At 38.0% G+C, this 18,007-nt stretch overlaps 3 protein-coding genes across 4 annotated transcripts in view; 1 reads left to right on the top strand and 2 right to left on the bottom strand.

Annotated features, from left to right (window-relative positions):
* cnksr3 (cnksr family member 3) overlaps positions 1–6,997 on the bottom strand; it is a 32,200-nt gene extending 25,203 nt beyond the window's left edge. The window contains exon 1 of the mRNA XM_072686825.1: positions 6,777–6,997. Coding sequence (XP_072542926.1) covers positions 6,777–6,828 — 52 coding nt within the window. The 5' untranslated portion in view covers positions 6,829–6,997. The remainder of the gene's footprint in view (positions 1–6,776) is intronic.
* A 3,992-nt stretch (positions 6,998–10,989) lies between these two features.
* Positions 10,990–14,038, bottom strand: LOC140552115 (PH domain-containing protein DDB_G0274775). The gene is made up of 2 exons (XM_072676148.1): positions 13,871–14,038; positions 10,990–12,249 (listed from the first exon to the last, which is right to left on the bottom strand). The coding sequence occupies exons 1-2, from the start codon at positions 14,036–14,038 to the stop codon at positions 12,037–12,039; spliced, it is 381 nt and encodes a 126-aa protein (XP_072532249.1). The 3' UTR covers positions 10,990–12,036.
* Positions 14,039–15,933: 1,895 nt separating this feature from the next.
* Positions 15,934–18,007, top strand: part of LOC140561616 (serine/threonine-protein kinase D3-like) — a 64,123-nt gene continuing 62,049 nt past the window's right edge. For both annotated transcript variants that reach the window (XM_072686847.1, XM_072686854.1), the window contains exons 1-2: positions 15,934–16,177; positions 16,791–17,483. In XM_072686847.1, coding sequence (XP_072542948.1) covers positions 17,190–17,483 — 294 coding nt within the window. In that variant the 5' untranslated portion in view covers positions 15,934–16,177; positions 16,791–17,189. The remainder of the gene's footprint in view (positions 16,178–16,790; positions 17,484–18,007) is intronic.

Raw genomic sequence — 18,007 nt, forward strand, 5'->3', positions numbered from 1 at the left:
GCTTACTACAGTGAATTACTGTGTAACCACTGAATTATTCAGTGACTTTAATCATTATTTGTTAACCACTATGAACTTTTCAGTCACCAAAATGAATTCTCCGGTAACTACTATAAATTATATACTAACTAACCACAGTAAATTACTATGTAACCACTCTGAATTATTTTGTGACTTTAATTAACTTTTTGGCAACCACTATGAATCATGTGCCCTTTAATATTTTAAGGAGAACTTGTCCCCCTCAGCAATTTACTCTCCAGACTGCTTCTTAAACATTAAATGTTTGTATTATAATTGCTTATGATCATTAAAAAATATGGTCAAGCATATGGTGTGTTTTTGTTTGTGTTGGTTTAGCTGGTCAACTGGCAAGATCAAGCTAATTGGTTTTACACAGCAGGTGGAGCACATTTCCTCATTAAGGAATCACAGCAACAAAAAATGAGCATAAAACACAGTTTTAGTACACTTTTATTATTACAATTTTCTAGCATGACATATGCAGCATAAATTATTATTTGCTCTAAGTTGCGTCCTTCATGCAGTTGTGAAATATTGTGTGGTATATTTTGGCATAAAAGCTGCCAGAATGCTAATCTGTGCTATTTCAGTGTATTTCGCACCATTGGCACCATCATATACACACTGCTTAATATTCAGGATAACACATGTGTAATTGGTCAGCAGTGTGTTCCCCCTCGAAGGTGTAATGAAACCCATGTCACAGCTACTATGTATTCAGTGACTCCCATTAATTATTTGGTAGGCATTATACATTATTCAGCAATTACTCTGAAACTCATGTGTAAGTTCTGTTCTATGGGAGTGAGGAAATGAAGTACGGGCCCACCCACAGTCCCTTCAAGATAAGTTAAGAGAAAGAAGGTTGTAGAGGAGAGAAGAAAGTACAGACAGTAAGAGAATGAAGAAACATACAGTTTAAGAGCAATAGTTTGGACAGAAAGAATTCCCTTCTCCCTCAAAACAGGCTGCCATGTGTGTTCCCTGGTCCAACTCCAGCAGTGACATAACAGCAGCCTGTCTGCTGGATCACACTGAATTGGAGCTGGATGACTGTAATACGTTTGTTCACCTGACAGCCAGGGAAAGGCATTACAATTACAGTTTCCAAGTAAATCCCACCAGCATTTGTAATCCATATTCAACTACAGAAGACTTGGCTAATTTTGATGCATAAAGATTTCTAAAATGCAAATATTGGCAGTAAACTAACTAATTTATTACTGTAGTTAAAAAAAAACAGTCAAATGAATAAAATGCAGATATCTGGAATTGGTCAAAAACGCCACCTCATTTCAGCTTTAAATATCAGACAAATCTAACCCTATTTTTGAAAAAAAAAAAAATGATCAGCCAATACGCATGGTGATTACATTTTATAGTAACAATGCATATTTCTGAGCATATCAAATTCTACTAATTTACTCTATATCAAAAATGATAAAGCAAACCCATCCAAACTTTTTTTGAAAGGTGTAAAAAACGACAGCCTGAACCACTGTGACACACCAGTCTGTGCTAATGACTGAGGTCAACATGAACAGGAGTCCACGATCCCAAAAATGAGCCCTTCACCTATTACTGCAGGACCCTTTAACCCTAGATAAAGCCCACCAGTAAGAACTAATAACTCATCCACCAGCACCTGCTGGAAACAGCTGCAATTCAGGTCTTAATACAGCCCTATTACTGACTGGGCTTTCTATAAGAGTGATTATGTTTAGCTAATGCTAACTTGAGGAACCACTGACAAGTTAAGGGTCATAGTTAAACTCCTCAAACCGAGGAAGAAACTGATTAGTGCTGAAGCTTAGCACATAGCTGCTCTACGCTAACAAAACCGTTTAGTGCTCTGTATAATGTTTATAGCAGATGTATTTGGGGTCAAGTCTTTTTCGGTATTGCTGAAGTCTGCATTAGTATTTTTACGCACTGTTTTGAGTCCAGTGTGGCAGCATCTTTGAGATGGCCTGCTTGTATGGGAACTCTGTAGATGGTGCCGGCCAAGTCGTACTGCCCAGCTGTCATAATCCACATGATAGAAATAAAATCCTGACTGATAGAATTACACCAATACAATGGTAGAACTACACCAAGGATACATGTTACACCACTCCCATTTACTTGGATACACCATACCCAGTGGTATGGTTATGTTACACCAATTTCCATGAGTACACTATACACATTTCTATGGTTACACAACACCTATTTCCATGGTTATGCAACATCTATTCCTATGGTTATGTTACATTAATTTCAATGGTTATGCTGCATCTGTTTCCACGGTTACAGATCACTTATTTCCATAGTTATAATACACACATTTCCATGGTTACACCACACCCACTGGCACAGTTACAACGATTTCCAAGGTTGTGCAACACCCATTTCCATAGTTATGGGATAGCAGTCAATTTGGCCAAATTGAAAAAATAAAAAAAAACCCAAAATTAAATCATTACAATTATTCAGTATTTCAAGCATAATGTACTATACTGTCAGTGTTTTCATGTCAAGTTTCTTAAATCAAGATGTGATTTTTTATTTTTGGGTATTAAATTCTGGGTATTACATATCTATTTTCTTTTTTATTTATTTGATACATCCACACTAATTATTTATAACCGTAGGCTATTCTTTTCTATCTATGTCATAGAATAATTCTTTAAATTTATCTGGAACAAAATGTGGCTTAATATTATTAGAAATAATGAAAAAAGACTTTGAACAGAAATCTATCACAGACAGAAAGCGCCTGCAGCAGCTTTGTAGTTTCATCGTGCATCATCTGTGTTTATGCTCTATGACTGCACCTGTCAGGAGAAACATGTGGAGAAACAAGTCTGCACACGATCACACTCTCACTGCTAACTGTAGCACCCTCAAACACAATCTACTGCCGCTCACACTCTGAGCTGATCTACAACATAGCGTAACATTTGAAGTTTCTCACTGTAGCTTTTCAATGCAGTAATAAAAACACCTGCAATGCTTTAGGAATTGGTGTAGGTTTAGTCAACTTTAATAAATGCATCAATGCATACCCAATAAAATAGTAATGAACCATAAGCATGGAAAGTAGAGTCTTTAGCAGGGATATAAAACAGAACAACAATAAATAAAAATATAATAAAATAAATGTGTATAATGTGTGTTTAAGTGCACAATTTCTGTTTTCTTTATTCTTTGGTCATTAATTATGTCTTCATCTTTTCTACCGTTATTGTGCATTTTCAGACTCAGGGTGTCCTATGAGGATCATTGGTTTTAAGTGACTGTTTCACTGATTATAGCAAGAAACAATTCTGATCTTTAGTTTTATACAAGTTTTTTCCTAAATGCTAAACTACTGTTAAAAGCACAGACTGGAGCTCCAGTGTGTTCTGAAGCTGCATTGCCTGCATATAGTTCACTTGTAAATAAAGCTGGTCTAATTGGAAATAACACAACATTTCAGTGTGTCCAAGTGTCTCCAAACATTAACAGGCAGTGTATGTAGTCATGTATATTCCGTTTATGACTCACTAAAGGGCATGTAATTTATGACCATATGGGTAGTGGTTGGTTTCGGTTGTATTGTTTACTTGTGATTGCTCTCACTTCTCCACTTAACGTGCGTTTACTGCCAGGACCAAAGTTCAGTGAAACTGCATTTGTTTGTCACGTTTCTTTGCTGATAATCCACGGATTACCTAAAGATTTGCTAAATAGTCAAACAACTGGCATTTTCAGGGCTTTTACCCTATATATTTCAAACTGACACACCTGGAGAACACCTTCATCCCCAGGTTCATTTGCACATGAAAAAGAATTTACCATGTATTGGACAATCTAGAGCATTTAAGCATTCCTGTATTTATATTTCTCTTCATTTATTTATCTAGGTATCTATTAGGGGTGTAACAGTACGTGTAAGGAGGCTATGGTTTGGTGCACAGACCAATACAGCACACACAATTAGGGCAAATACGGTCATTTCACTTGCCATGCTAAAATTAGCCAGATTATACCCAGTCCCTTTTATACACTTTCAACACATACAAATCAGATATGATTTTAGCATGGCAGAGTTTTTTAGTCTTTTAGCCAACCTAACAACAGTTGCTATAAAAAAATACACTTCTGAGCAGTGAGCAGTGCATGGAGAGGTCAGTTCATCACGTTTTGTACTTGTTAACTGGATCAAAGGCCCGACTTCACTGGACCCGTGTATCCACTGCTTCACAGTCTAACAGCCTACTTGGAAAGAATGCTGTAATATTGAATGTCCCTGTGTGCAGTCAGACTAGTACTCGGGCTGAGCAGCAGGTGTTGTGTCTGTGTGTGATGTAAGGAGAGAGTATCGATGGCTGTAGAATTTGCTGCGTCAACACAGAGCTGAATAAAACCATGGCTCAGCAGATTAAAACCTGCTGTTTACTAAAGATGTGAGCACACACCATTATTTAGCTGATCTGAGACCAGCCAGATTTCATGCAGTCTGGATGTGTTACAGAGTTTTATTGTGCAATATTTTGTCTACAGGTCTACAGGCATGGCAGTGCCTACTCTCAGCCTCCACATTCAGTTGTGCTATTATTGTCTCATTAGACAATAAAAAAGAGTGTCAAGAAGATCATTATTAGATGTGGGGAAATTAGTGGAGGCACTGATCTGATGGCTTTAATGGGGTCCAGAAGTTTCTTGTTCTCTGCACTGCTCTGAGATCTGTGCAAAAGGTCAGCCCAGTCAGTATAAACACTGCAGGCTGCTGAGCTTTGTGCACTTTGTATTGGGTCAGCTTCATTGTTTGGTGCCTCTGCTGAACACAATGCATTTGTGTTAGGTATGAAGGCGGTGGGAGTAAAGACCACAAACACCACCCTTCATTTATTTAATGTCCAGTCAAAACAGCCATTTTTCAGCGGTAAGAAAAAAGCACAAACATGTTTAACAGAACATTACACTAAAACCTCAACAATTAAATGTAATTACAACTAAATTAAACATAATAGAATGTTTTAGTATTTAGTGCAGCCACTCTTTACCCTCACGTCAGTCTGCATTCTTTTCAGGAGACTCACTTTCTGTGTTTTTGCAGAAATCGGCAGGAGATCCAAAAGTTTAGTCTTTGAAGTCAGAGCACTTGAAGTCCTCTCAAACACCTTCAATAATGCTGGAGTCTGGACGTCTTACTTTGTCCAGTAACAGCTTCTTGATCCTTTCATCATTTTAGACCCACAGTACTGAGTCGTCTTCTCACAGTGGAAGGATGAACATAAACACCTGTGGACGTTTTCAGGTCTGAAGCAAGAGCGGAGCTTGGTTTTCTCCTCAAATACTGTATCTGATGTTAATCTGACGGGGACAATTCTGGTGTTCTACCAGGTCATGCACGGTTGTTAGGGGTCCCATTTTCTCTGTATCTTTGAATCACTTATTGAGCTCCATTTTTCATGTAACATTCTCTGTCCCAGTGCAAGTGTATTATCATCTTATATATCTTATATATACACCTAACAGCACTATTAATGAGTTTTATATAAGGGTTCATGCAGCTGAATGTGCCTCAATGTGGAAACGAGGCTGAGAGACAGGCAGATGCATAAAGTAGAAAAACACCCACAGCACTTTAGGCTGAAGTAAAATCAGATGCTACTACGTTTTCTTTATGGCACTATTTGCACTTAACTGACATGTTTTACACTACAGGCAACTACAACTAAGGGCATATGGCATTTACAGCATGTGACACATTGAGGCCCATGTTGTATTAGCAGCAGTTGAATGCAAACACTACATGAAAGAAACCCTAAACAGGTCACACATGTTCTCTTTTTCTTAATAAACAGGAAATCTAAGCACAAAGGAAAATGAAAGAGAAAAGTCTTGTCTGTCTGAGTCTGTGTTACCGAGGAAATGTTTGGGGACCAACAAATAACAGCAAATTTCATGCAAAATTAGCTTTCTATGTGGAATATCCCAGCAGAGAAGAGCAGGCCAGATTCATAAGGTCATATATACATATAGTCACATGCATAACCTGACCTTTCCTCAGTATGTGGTCCAAATATTTATAAAACTGTAGCTGTTCTGCTGATCTTAGGCCCTATAAGAATGCTGTCTGTAATAGTCTTGTTATGTTTGTAGAAAATGTGTGATCTCCCAGAAAACTCTGCATGACTGACTTAAGTATGTGGTGTGCAAAAGCCTGGACTGGTCAATTCAGCAAGTAAGCAGAAATGTGCTCTAAAAGCAGCAGGAAAAGGCCATATTTAGTGTCCTGTAGAGGGTTTGCTCACTTGTCACTATCCCATTTGGACAGGGAGATCCAAACTCACAACTGTACACAAACAAAGGTATGTTTCTGAAGAGTTTACTGCATGATAGGAAGAGAAAAAAAGTGCATTGGAGGTACATTGTCCCACTGATGCTGAGCCTGTGCTCTGCTCAGAGTGCATTAATGCTTGGCTTGACCAGTGGTATCACTATAATGATCCTATTTACTATCAACTTACCCAGCAATTTACCATCAACAGCAGGGTCAGATGTTTCTTTTTCCCTAAAGATTCCCAAGCAGGTGAAAGTGTTTAAGATTTAAACCACATCTGGGAGAAAGTGTGGTCATAGTACAGCATGTGTAGTTTACACAGCCACTGCTGAGAGCACTGATCTTAAACAATTTAGGGACACCACTCCTTCCACAATTTGGACCCAAAACCAGTAAAACACTGAGAGAAAGTTGACTAGTAAAAGTAGAAGACTCATACCTCTCATCCAGTCCACCACCTGGCTTGGTGTCCACTTTGTTACTGGTTCCATTTTTCTTGTCCCTGACCCAAAACAAGCTGACCACAGACGGATCTACTCCTCGTGTGAGATCTCTTCTGTCATTGTAGGGAAAAACAAGGAGATCTGCGCCGGTGGGCTCCAATATCGGTCCAAGTGTATGTAGCCCACGCTGCAGTCAGAGGAGCTCCGTGCTGGCTGGGCTGACTGAGCACTGTGGAGAAACTGCACGAGTTAGCTGCAGGGCGGATCATGTTACAGCGTCAGGTCAAACTAACTCGGGGGGGTGACCACTCACGCTCACACTGGGCAGCTTCACAATACCCACTCCAGTGGGCAGTTTCTCACAGTCCAGTTTTCTGTCTAATTTCCTCTTTTTTTCGTGTGATGAATACCACCCTATAAGTAAATTAATAAAATATGCATAATAATGAACAAATCAGTTATATTAAGCAATTAATTAATTAATTATTAATGAATCAATGAACTTGATTATGAACTCTACTGCTATGTTCCTGACTTCAGTTCTACTACTGATGGTGGTCTCTCAAAGGAAATAATAAAATAAAAACAATAAAAATCAAATAAATAATTTCAGTGAAATGAAAGGGTTAAACAAAGATGTAAACAAAGTCATTAGAGTGATTTGGTGTAAAACTCTTCCCTGTGGTTGTAAGGGTCGAGGGAAGCTCCCTTACTCAAAGGTATTGCATGAAATGACTAAAAGAACATTTGACTGACTATGAGAAAACATCTGCTGATGTTGAAGGGGTCCATGCTGGGAGTTGTAAGGGAAAATAGTGGCCTAAGAATATGTGCGGTTAACTGTTTCACAGGTTCACTGGTGGTTTTGGATGGTAAATAAAATAGTCATATGTGTGTTGCAGTCATGGTGAGCCCTGGTTCCTGTCAACAGCACTGCTGTAAAGAAATCAGTAGGTTCAGGAGTCAGTAGGTTTCTCTACTGTGAACCATTTCACACCAAACCCCCACTCTGAATGACTGTTTACATCATGCAACAATGTCTTGAAATGTCTTGAAAAAAAAAAAAAAAAAAAGGGGGGGGGGGTCTCTTTTACATCCACACATGTATCACTTTAACTTGGTTTTCACAGTGTAGACATGTTAAAATTAATGCATTTTAATAAAGCCACCCAATAAAACAACTAGGTTTATTTCACAACTTAATTCCTTATAAAGGGATTCAATTAAATAACTTCATATTTTAACAAACACTAGTTTAATAAAGTAGCACGAACCTGGTTTAATAATCTATTTATCTTTAAATTCCTTCTGCTAAAAGCCAAGCAGATGAAAAAATATTTGTGAGTAAACCTCATCCGTCTGTATGTACACAACTATGCATTTATTAAAATGGCCGAGACCCTTCAATATAACTGTGGGTTGGGTAAACATAGCTGAAGTTTCTACCCCATTCTAAGATTCACCTCCAAATCATGCAGCAATGACAAAATGACACTTTTAAAATGTGAAGTAAACAAAAATGCCTTTTTAACTACTACTTATAGCTTTAACTCATTTCAAAGTAGCTGGCTGGTGGGTGTTACAGTTATCTGTTTGCTTGTAGAAGTGTGACTGACGGTTTATGTGAGATTTATATTCTCTGACAGGCAAATTTGGAGGTTCACATGATGACAGGCTGCAGCTATATTTGTGTGCTGGGTGTTACCTTTGAGTTTCCTATGGGAACACATGCAGCAAGAAGAGACACAAGATATGATGTAAACAGGATTAGGGTAGCCTTTGAAAAATGTGAAAATTAAAAATATATAGACATAAATAAATCAGGTTCTGATTACTTTATTAAGCTCATAATCAAGTAAATATAGTCAAGTAAGTAAACCCTTTAGAAGCACAAGGATTTCTGCATTGATCTGGTTGTTATGTAAGTCACAGCTGTAGTCAAACACAATCTAACTAAACTAATAACATACAGTAGGTGTACTCTTCATGTCTTTTATCCACAGTGCAGGCTAGAAAAAGTAAGTCAACCCAAGTAAGAATTTTTATTGACTCCTCTTTGCAAGCATGCATAATCTTTTTTAGATCATGCCACCGAATCACAATAGGGTTGAGGTCAGGATTTAGACTTAATTCTAAAGCACAAAGATTTTCAGTGACAACCATTCTTTAGTTGGGTCATTGTCTTGTTGCATTACCCAGCCTGTATTCAGCTTTAGATCATTGACTGCTGTCTTTACATTCTCCTGTAAAATAAGTTGATACACTTTTGAATTCATTATCGCTCAAGGCGCACAGGTCCTGAGGCAGCAAAGCAGCCCAAAATCATTGGGAATGAGGTTTTGATGTTGGACAGATAAACAAAGACTTTTTAGATTTTAACAGGATGCCAACTCCTAAAGAGAGTAGCATCAGTCCTTAATATTTTTCCATTTGTAGACAATTGGTCTAACTTGGCCTTTTCGTCCTTGCATCTCATCTTTCCTGGAGATTTACAGATTCGTCAGGAACCAGGCTTTATGTCCCTTCCTTTAATAGACAAAGTGCCTGTGAAACCCACAATTCCAATGAACTCTGTAAGAAGTCATTAAGACAGAGTTTCAACGTTTTTCTACCCTGCACTGTGGATATTTACTCAATGTAAGTATCCACATATACGCTATATCAATGTGCGTATGAGTTAGATTGTGTTTGTCTATGACTGAAATAGAAGAAACTGAAGCATTAAAACAAATAATGCTACCTAATCTACTGGGTGCAACTGGGTTCTGTAACCGGAATCTGAGTGTGCCACATTGAAAAAGTCCTACAAATCAATATTGTCCATATTTACACAAATGAAATGCAAATACACATTATTTATAAACAGGTTACTCTGTAAAAGTTTTTTTTTTTACTGAGCAGTGTTGAAGTTGAAGGCCTGCTAAACACTTCATGTTTTATTAAACACTGCCCTCTGCTGGACCACAATGGTAATCAAATGTGAACCTCACAGTCTCTTATGGGAAGTTACTCTAGCGTAAATGTTTTGATCAAGCAGATTAGGTGTATTTATCACATGCATCTTTAATTACTAAGAGGGTTCAACCAAACAGACTAACAGAATAATATTTTTTTCATCAACTAAAAACATTTGTCACTTTCCTGCTAAATCTGCTATGCATATACGAAATATGTGTGGAAATAAACCTAAACTAAAACAAACACCTGACTTATAAGCATGAAGGAAACTGATACCTTTCATTAGTCTGAACTCTGCAGTGCAGCAGAATTTGACCCTAGTAAAAAAAAAGAGATTATACTGTGTATATAATGTTAGAAACAATAGAAAACAACAGCATGAGAGAATCTGAATTGAAATAAATGCATTAAACAATAGGAGACTATGGTGTTTGGATAAGGCAAAATATGTAGCATTAAAACACATTCTGATTTTAAACATCATGACTTTGATTTAATCAGAGCACCCATACGCTGAATTAAGAGGAGATTTCAATGAGATAACATTTACATGTGCATCTTCTGTCTGCTTCTTGTTGCCACACTCTTGCCTGAAAACACTGTAAAACATGGTTTGTCAGTTCAGCCTAAGAAAAGGACTTAATGTGGTAACAAGTAGTTAAAAGTCAACTAAAGTAAATTACATAACATTTCATTTTTTACATAACGGTTCGTTCAAAGTATTTCAATTGCTTGTTACCACATTAAGTCATTTTTCAAGTTAAATTGATGAACCACTTTTTGTTCACAGTGTATTACCACAGATACCACGTATTACCACAAAACATGGAGCATTAAAACACTGCTTCAAAGATAAAAGCTTCCAGCTGCATACACTGCTCTTTGTGACCAGGATGAGGAGCAAGCCTCCACTATCTCTGCATGTTTTGCATTTAATAACACAGTATTTCCACTTTAAACAAATGTCACCTATATCTCAACACACTGATCTTCTCACAGCAGGACTCTGCTGACGGAAGAGTGTATCATGGTAACCATCAATGTATTATGCATCAAGGCCTTTTACAACAGGTATCAGTGCTGAAATGATGGAAAGGAAGCTAAAGGTCATAGAACACCATCACATCAACACCGGCATTAGTAATTAATGCGATTTAACAATTTTTTTTTTTTTTTACAGTTAATGGAGTAAACAGTTTTTATTATAAAAGGGCCCATGAGTACAAATGACCTTAAAACAACAAGCCTATAATAAAATGATGCCTTTAAAGATATCAAATTCAGCAACTACATGATTGCAAAATTATCTTTGAGGGTTCTGTAGTAAAGGCAGTGGTTCTACAGAGACTTAAATAACCATTTGAAATGGAGGTTTATTGTTTTACAAGTCAAGGAACCCCTATAGGAATTCTATATACAACTGCAATATAATATGTTTATAGATTTCTAAATACTTTTCTGGCAAAAGATAAACTAGAAAATGTGTCAGAATGTTTGTGTTGATTTCAAATCCAAAAATCAAATCAAACACTGTTATGTGGCTTATTACACACTAAGGTGTATTAATCTAAGTACAGGGACTTTTGTAGAAACTGGTGGGGATATTTCTTTGGTAATAGAAGTTTGTAATTACACTTTTGGCCCGCAGCCGGTTCATAGGCTTTTTAAAGGGTTAATAAGTGAACAAATTTTTAAAAAAAAAATGCTCATTCACACTTGACCAGGAGTGTCCAAACATGCATACAACTGGTTATAAAAACTGAGCGATGTCCACTTTTATCCCAAACTGTGTAAACATTTCAGAATAAAGGAACATGTTATTACCAACAACTCACTGCAGAGCTCCTAAGAGAATTTTTAAATTAAGTAATTGAGTTTAATAGAGCTTAAGTGTGACATACCTAAATCACGGTGTTACTGTCTACAAATATACAAAAATATAAAAATACTGTCTAATATTTACAAATCCATTACATACACAGATGTGGTTAAATTACAATGTGTAAAATGCAGTATTTTTAAAAAATGTCATGCAAACCCCCACACTGCTGCATAATTAAATCTGCAACTGCTTCAATTTCAGAAAAGATTACATTCAACAATAGTAGTATTTCATAAATTACATATATACTTTCACAAACAATCCTCAGTATTGTAATCAGTCTATTTTTATAGAAATATTATGATTCATTTCAGAGTGATCTAAGTCAGTGGTGAACCTTGAGACTTTCTAACTAAAATCGAAAAAATAAATCTAAGTGAATCTAACCATTGTCCAGTCAGGGATTTACAGTCTTGCTACTGAACAACACATGCATTTGATGTATGCTCTCCAGAGCTCATCTGTGCTTCGCAGATAGCAACCATCCATTCCTGCTGTTCCTCGGCTGAGCCAGCCCGCAAGAAGAAGATCCTTTTACTGTTTTTTGGTGTTATAGTCCAGCCAAAACGCCCATCGTCCTCCAGTGCCTCAACCTGAGCTCCGATCAGGCTGATCATCTTGGCAGCTGCCTAAAAAGGGAATTGTCAGTTAATAGTGAAAAGAGGTGAGTAGATTTGGAATCAATGTTCTCAATCATATGAAACCGATCATGCGGCAGAGGACTGTGAGATGAATATAACTGTAGTCTTCTGCAACAGTCAAATAATCAAAGAATCAGTAGAAAGATATGAAGCAGTAAAAGTGATTCTGCAGGTTCCAAATCTGTACTGCTTTGAGATCAGTCACACAGCCCAAGTTTATCTTATACAGACAGTGGAAAACTCTAACAGTCTAACAGACTTCAGTTCATGTGTTAATAGATTCTGTATGGACTAAGAAGTTCCACTACAGTTTTAGACTTTACTCAGTATATCATTATAAACCATTATAGAACTTGGAGCTTTTACGAGTACTTCCCCATGTGTTGTTTTTAATTGTACATTTTGAAATATAAATATATTTGAAATTGTATATATTATTTTTTTATAAGAGAAATGCAGTTTTCCAATTTAGAATAATTAACAAAACCATATTATCATTTAAAACTATATTCTGCACAGACTGCATTAACATTTCACATCCAGTGGTTTTAACATTTGTTTGGAAACCAAAATAATACAGATGTTGGATGTTTTGTGACCCTTTTTCTGGACCTTTTTACTCTCTACTGAAGAGCAGGTGTTATTTTCAGATTTACAATTACCCCATCTTTCTTAATTAGACTGAAAATCTAGATTATAATCAAAGTATGTTTGTGTAAATAAATAATTGGTCATGTTGAGATTGCAATGACTATAATGCATTGTAATCTTTTCTACTGTATACCATTTTTGTTGCTGCTGAGTGCATAATTTTAACAATCATGCAAGCAATGAATCCTTTCTATTGCTTTTAATTGCGGTCATCTTGTCTTTGGTTTTGGACAAACCTGTAATCTGTAACCTGTAAATAAAGTAATAAAGGTTTCATTCTTCTTGAAACTAGTTTCCCTGGAAAAGAAACCGCTCAACATTTGAGAACATTTCAGATTTTTCCTTATAATGGGTTTCAGTACTGCTGAATGTAAGTATTAATTCATTTTTAGATTGCATGATTATTAGTTTGGCAGGACAGAGAGCTCATAATAATGAGAGACTGGTGCTCCTACATGGTTGTTTAAGTACATCCATCCATGTCCTCATCAGACTGGACCCTTGCTGTCCAGAATTCATCCACAGTGTTTGAGTGTGTCACACTGATCAACTGTATTTTATAGATCGGGAAAGTAGTTGGCACTAATTTGAATTCTTGAGATAATTGATAATATCAGTTATTGGCCCACAGTTTGTAGAGGGGGCGTGGACCCCCCCCCCCCCCCCCCCTTCCGCGTGTTTCCTCCTCCACAGGTTAAACCCACCAGGATCTGAGGGCATAGCAACATAACAACACTGCAGCAAGAGAAATATAAAGATGTTTATATTTGGGGCCTCATAAGTACCCTGTTAAAGAAAGAATTTCATAATAAAGTTGATGTCTACCTAATCAGAGAGTAGCTGCGATGTGCGGATAAGCTGATAAGCCCTGTTAGCTCCGTTAGCTTAACTCTAAGAACCTGTAGGCACCCGCTGCTAGTAACCCCGCGCTAGAGAAGTTACTAGCTAACCTAGTTACCTTCTCGTTTCCGCCGTAGAAAAGTTTGGATTCCTTTATCTGAAACCACGCTGGCCTCCAGCGACGTGTAAAATAAGTTTTCTTGGACAGCCATCCAGTTTTGCCTCCTTCTGCATCCTCTAATCGCTTTTCAGTCGAGCCGTTAGAGGTCGCAGACACTACAGCCATGGCTGTGGTAGGAAACACCGCTTCCCACCTGTTTTCAGGGAGGTCCCGCCCCTTGAGTTGTGATTGGCGTGTAGGTCATAATACTGCACTGCGATTGGCTAGTAGGTCATAGTGCTGTACTGTCATTGGCTAGTAATTTCTACTCAGTCTCATGCTCTTGGGGGATTTGTAATTTTCTGAGTGTATATTTACAACACTTACACCGATTCAGATTTTATCTACAAATGTCTTATACACAATGTTAGCGTTAGAGTTTTAATTGCTATTTATTTATTTATGTATTTATTTATTTAATGTCTGTTCTATCTAGATATTGTGTCCAGTTCTACTCACTATCTGAGACTCCCCCTGTCACAAGGATGCCTCAAGTGCTGGGAGAGTGAAGCCTAGCGTGTACATCCTCCAAGGCACATAAGGCCCCTACCGCAACGCCACCGGACAGATGAACGTGCTTGGAGGAGAAACACTCACGGTCAGTTCTTTTACATCAGTTAACAGACGCCTGCCCTGAGTGATGGGGGAGAGGAAGGACCATTCTACCCCCCAGGGACTCCTGGCCTCCGATGACTGAGACATCACAAGGGATCAAACCTGCAGTCTCCTGATAAGACCATGATTTAGATGGAGCCCTTTAAAGAAGACTTCTTCAGGAATCCTGTTAGTATGTAAAATGATGTTGTGTGCTTGCACTGGACTCTTACCGTTCATTTGGAAAAAGATGATCAGTAAAGTCTTTGGGAAGTTTTTGATTCATTTTAGACATTTACATCACTGTTATCACCTCGCTCAGTAGGAGAAAGAGATGCTGCAGCAAAAACAGAAACCTGTCAGAGAGTGTACACAACCGTGCACAAGTGCATTCATTACAGTATATACACCTCTGCCCTGAGGAAACCATTGTTTTTAATAACATAAACCAGTTTATTGTGGATACATGTTTAAAAATACTATGTGCAATACCCCCCCCCCGTCCCACATGTGCAATTAAGAGTCATTTGCAATAATCTGTAAATAATATTGCTATTGCTTTTTTACTTCTTATATATATTGTGTATATAGTGTAAATTATTTATCTGTACATTTTTGAGTGTCTTGCTATCCCTTTCTGCTGTGACACTGTGGGACTAATAAAAGATTATCTTATCTTAAAAAGTTTCCATTATTATGACAGATCTTTACATCTTCTTAGCTTCAACTAATTTGTAAATAAAAATGATGGTTTAATTAACATATAATCAGAATACATTGTGCTGATCGAATATTGATGCGGATCTCGGTTCAAATAATTAAATAGATAATTACAAAATTTTAATATACACAGTGATTATTAATGTGACAAACGACAAAATGCATTTTAAATATTTCTTCCTTTTTTGGTAAATTGTATATTGTTATGTAAGTATTAATGTGGTCTGGTTATCGTTATATTAATTCATTTAATTTTTTGATATTCCACAAAATTAAATAATGAACTGTTTGTTTATTTTGAAAGTGTATTGTATTATTTATTTATTAATTTATTTATTTATTGTGCTGAGTGTTGTTTTATTTATGCATTCGTTCATTTATTTATTAGTTATTCTATTGAAATATCTGTCTGTAGTCTGTGTTTTTTGGGGGTTTCTTTTGACACAACATAACAACCCGGTTTTGCCGGAAAATAGGTGGGAACGAGGAGAGCTTATTGCGGCTGCGCAAAACAGACTCGCTTAGCTCTGCCTGCTGGGAAATGTAGTTCACTGTAATTCGCCGTCGGAGCGAAAAAACATCTGAACTCACACTCCCAGAAGCGTTTGGTCCGTTTACCACTTTGTACACATTGGTAGCTTCTGAAAGAGGAGGGAGAGCGAGCGAGAGAGAGAGAGAGATAGAGAGAGAGAGAGGCAGAGAGAGAGAGAGAGAGAGAGAGAGAGATAATAGGACACGCATGAACTAAAGTTGTAGCAGCAAGAAGTTGTAAACCCGTTTTTGCCCGCATGCACGGTGCGGAAAGTAAAACCTCAGCTGAAACAGTGAGCGATGCTAAGAGGCTGCTACTGATCCTGACTTTATGAATCGCTGGACGAAATTTGTGAAGACAGAAGAGTGGCCTGTGGAGGAATTCTGCGTATAGAGAAGGAAACCCGCCCTGTGAAGAAGGTAACTAACGAAGAACTGTCTACTTCTTCTCATCAACAGTTAGTGACCTTCTGCTTTCATTATGGAAAAGCTGAACATCTCAGGTTCCTGTAGTTTGTGCGAAAAGCTTTCTTCTGAAACAAGCAGACTGAGATGAGTCCAGATGTGGAGACTGATGTTGTTCCGAGCGGCTCTTTGTAAACGCGTTACAGTCGTTTGAATGGGCTTGTAATGATGGATGGCACTGATTTTATTAGAAGATTTTTATGTTATAAAATATGTATATAGAACTGTTGCATTTTGCATATGTTAATTTATCCTAGGCAGTCTAGCTCTGCCCATTCTTGCTGAAGTTATAAGGAGTATTTCATCCCAGACTGCGTTTTGAATGTTTTTGGGCAGCCAATCAGAACATCGGCTCATTTACATATTTGAATCTTAAAGCCACAGGCTTTATAAGAAATAAAGAGAGGGTTTTAAGTTGCTGTGTAAACATAAAAAAATGACTGTTTTGGTACATAAAACAACAAGAGAACAACAACAAAAAATGATTAATATGAGCTCTTTAACTGTAGCTATACGAGTCATTAATGAGAAACTACATTTATAAAAATGTATTTGTTATTTTTTGCAGCATTCTTTGGCAAGAACTAAATCTAGGATTGTGCCCCTCGACTGGCAGACCTCTGTGATTGGATCACAGCGCACACTTTTGGTAGGAATATTCGCCGCAGAAGGACTCAGGTTTCATAAGCATGTTATGAATCCATCAGGGTGGGAGCATTGCTGGTGCTAACCTGAATTTCATCCAACGGCAAAGTGGAAAAACGACATCACCGACATAAACAAGTGAAAATAGGTGGAACGTTCACACAGGCATGTTAAAAGCAGCCTAACTGCAGCCAGGCTGGTCTGAAGTCATGGAGTAGCACCCTGTGCTATGTCTGTGGAGTTTGGACATGTTTCAGCTCTCATGACCCTTCAGCTGCTGTTCTAGTTTCAACACAAGGAGAAATACGTCGAAAGAGCACAGATGTCTACCTGCAGCAGCTCGTCCCCACCATCTTTTCCGAGAGCGTTCGGCCTGCCCCAGCATCATGCGGCCCCCCTGGGCCCTACGCCGTCTCCCAGTCCGCCTGCCACTCTCTCGAGCCGGCTCTCCAATGGCAGTGTGAGCGCACCCAGCCCAACCAACTCGAGGGGGTCCTTCCATGGTGTTTCCTTTCTTCTGCAGATCGGACTAACCAGGGAAACTGTTAACCTGGACGCCAGCGATGTGTCCCTTTCAGCGGTGAAAGATCTTGTGTGTTCGATAGTCGACCAAAAGGTAATTATACACGATCATGCATGGATGCTGCAGATTGCAGACTACAGTTAGTACTGGGCAAGATGTGTATGAGATACACCTGCTCATCCAGTGCTTCTTCTGAAATCAAGGCTATTAAAGGGAGTGTGTCCCCCTTTGCTGCAGTAACAGCCTCTCCTCTTCTGGGAAGGTTTTAGTGGTGGGCAGTGGTGCAATATGGGTACATTGCTGTGAGCATTCGTTAGGTTGGGAATTGCTTGAGGTGGACAATATTGTGTAAATAACACAAATCACCTTTTTAACTAATAACTTTGAACGGACAAGAAACTGTGAAAACTGTGATACATTAATTTATTTATATATATTTATACAAAACTCTGATACATTTATTCAACATTTCATACTCTACGCTGCACTTAATCCGACTAAACAGAACTGATGATGCTCTCTTTGTAATGCAGTATGAAGTTGCTCTTCACAGCATCCACAGTATGCTCGGAAAAGGAGACTGTGAACGTATTTGGCAGCTCAGCTTAACCCTAGTG

The sequence above is a fragment of the Salminus brasiliensis genome, chromosome 1 (assembly GCF_030463535.1).
Source record: "Salminus brasiliensis chromosome 1, fSalBra1.hap2, whole genome shotgun sequence".
In the NCBI taxonomy this organism is placed as follows: Eukaryota; Metazoa; Chordata; class Actinopteri; order Characiformes; family Bryconidae; genus Salminus; species Salminus brasiliensis.

What these genes read in the sequence shown, in the direction of transcription:
- LOC140552115 (XM_072676148.1), bottom strand. Translation starts at nt 14,038, where the DNA reads ATGGCTGTAGTGTCTGCGACCTCTAACGGCTCGACTGAAAAGCGATTA. An exon ending in TCTACGGCGGAAACGAGAAG is followed by an intron (nt 12,250 to 13,870) that starts GTAACTAGGTTA and finishes TTCCCTTTTTAG; the next exon opens with GCAGCTGCCAAGATGATCAG.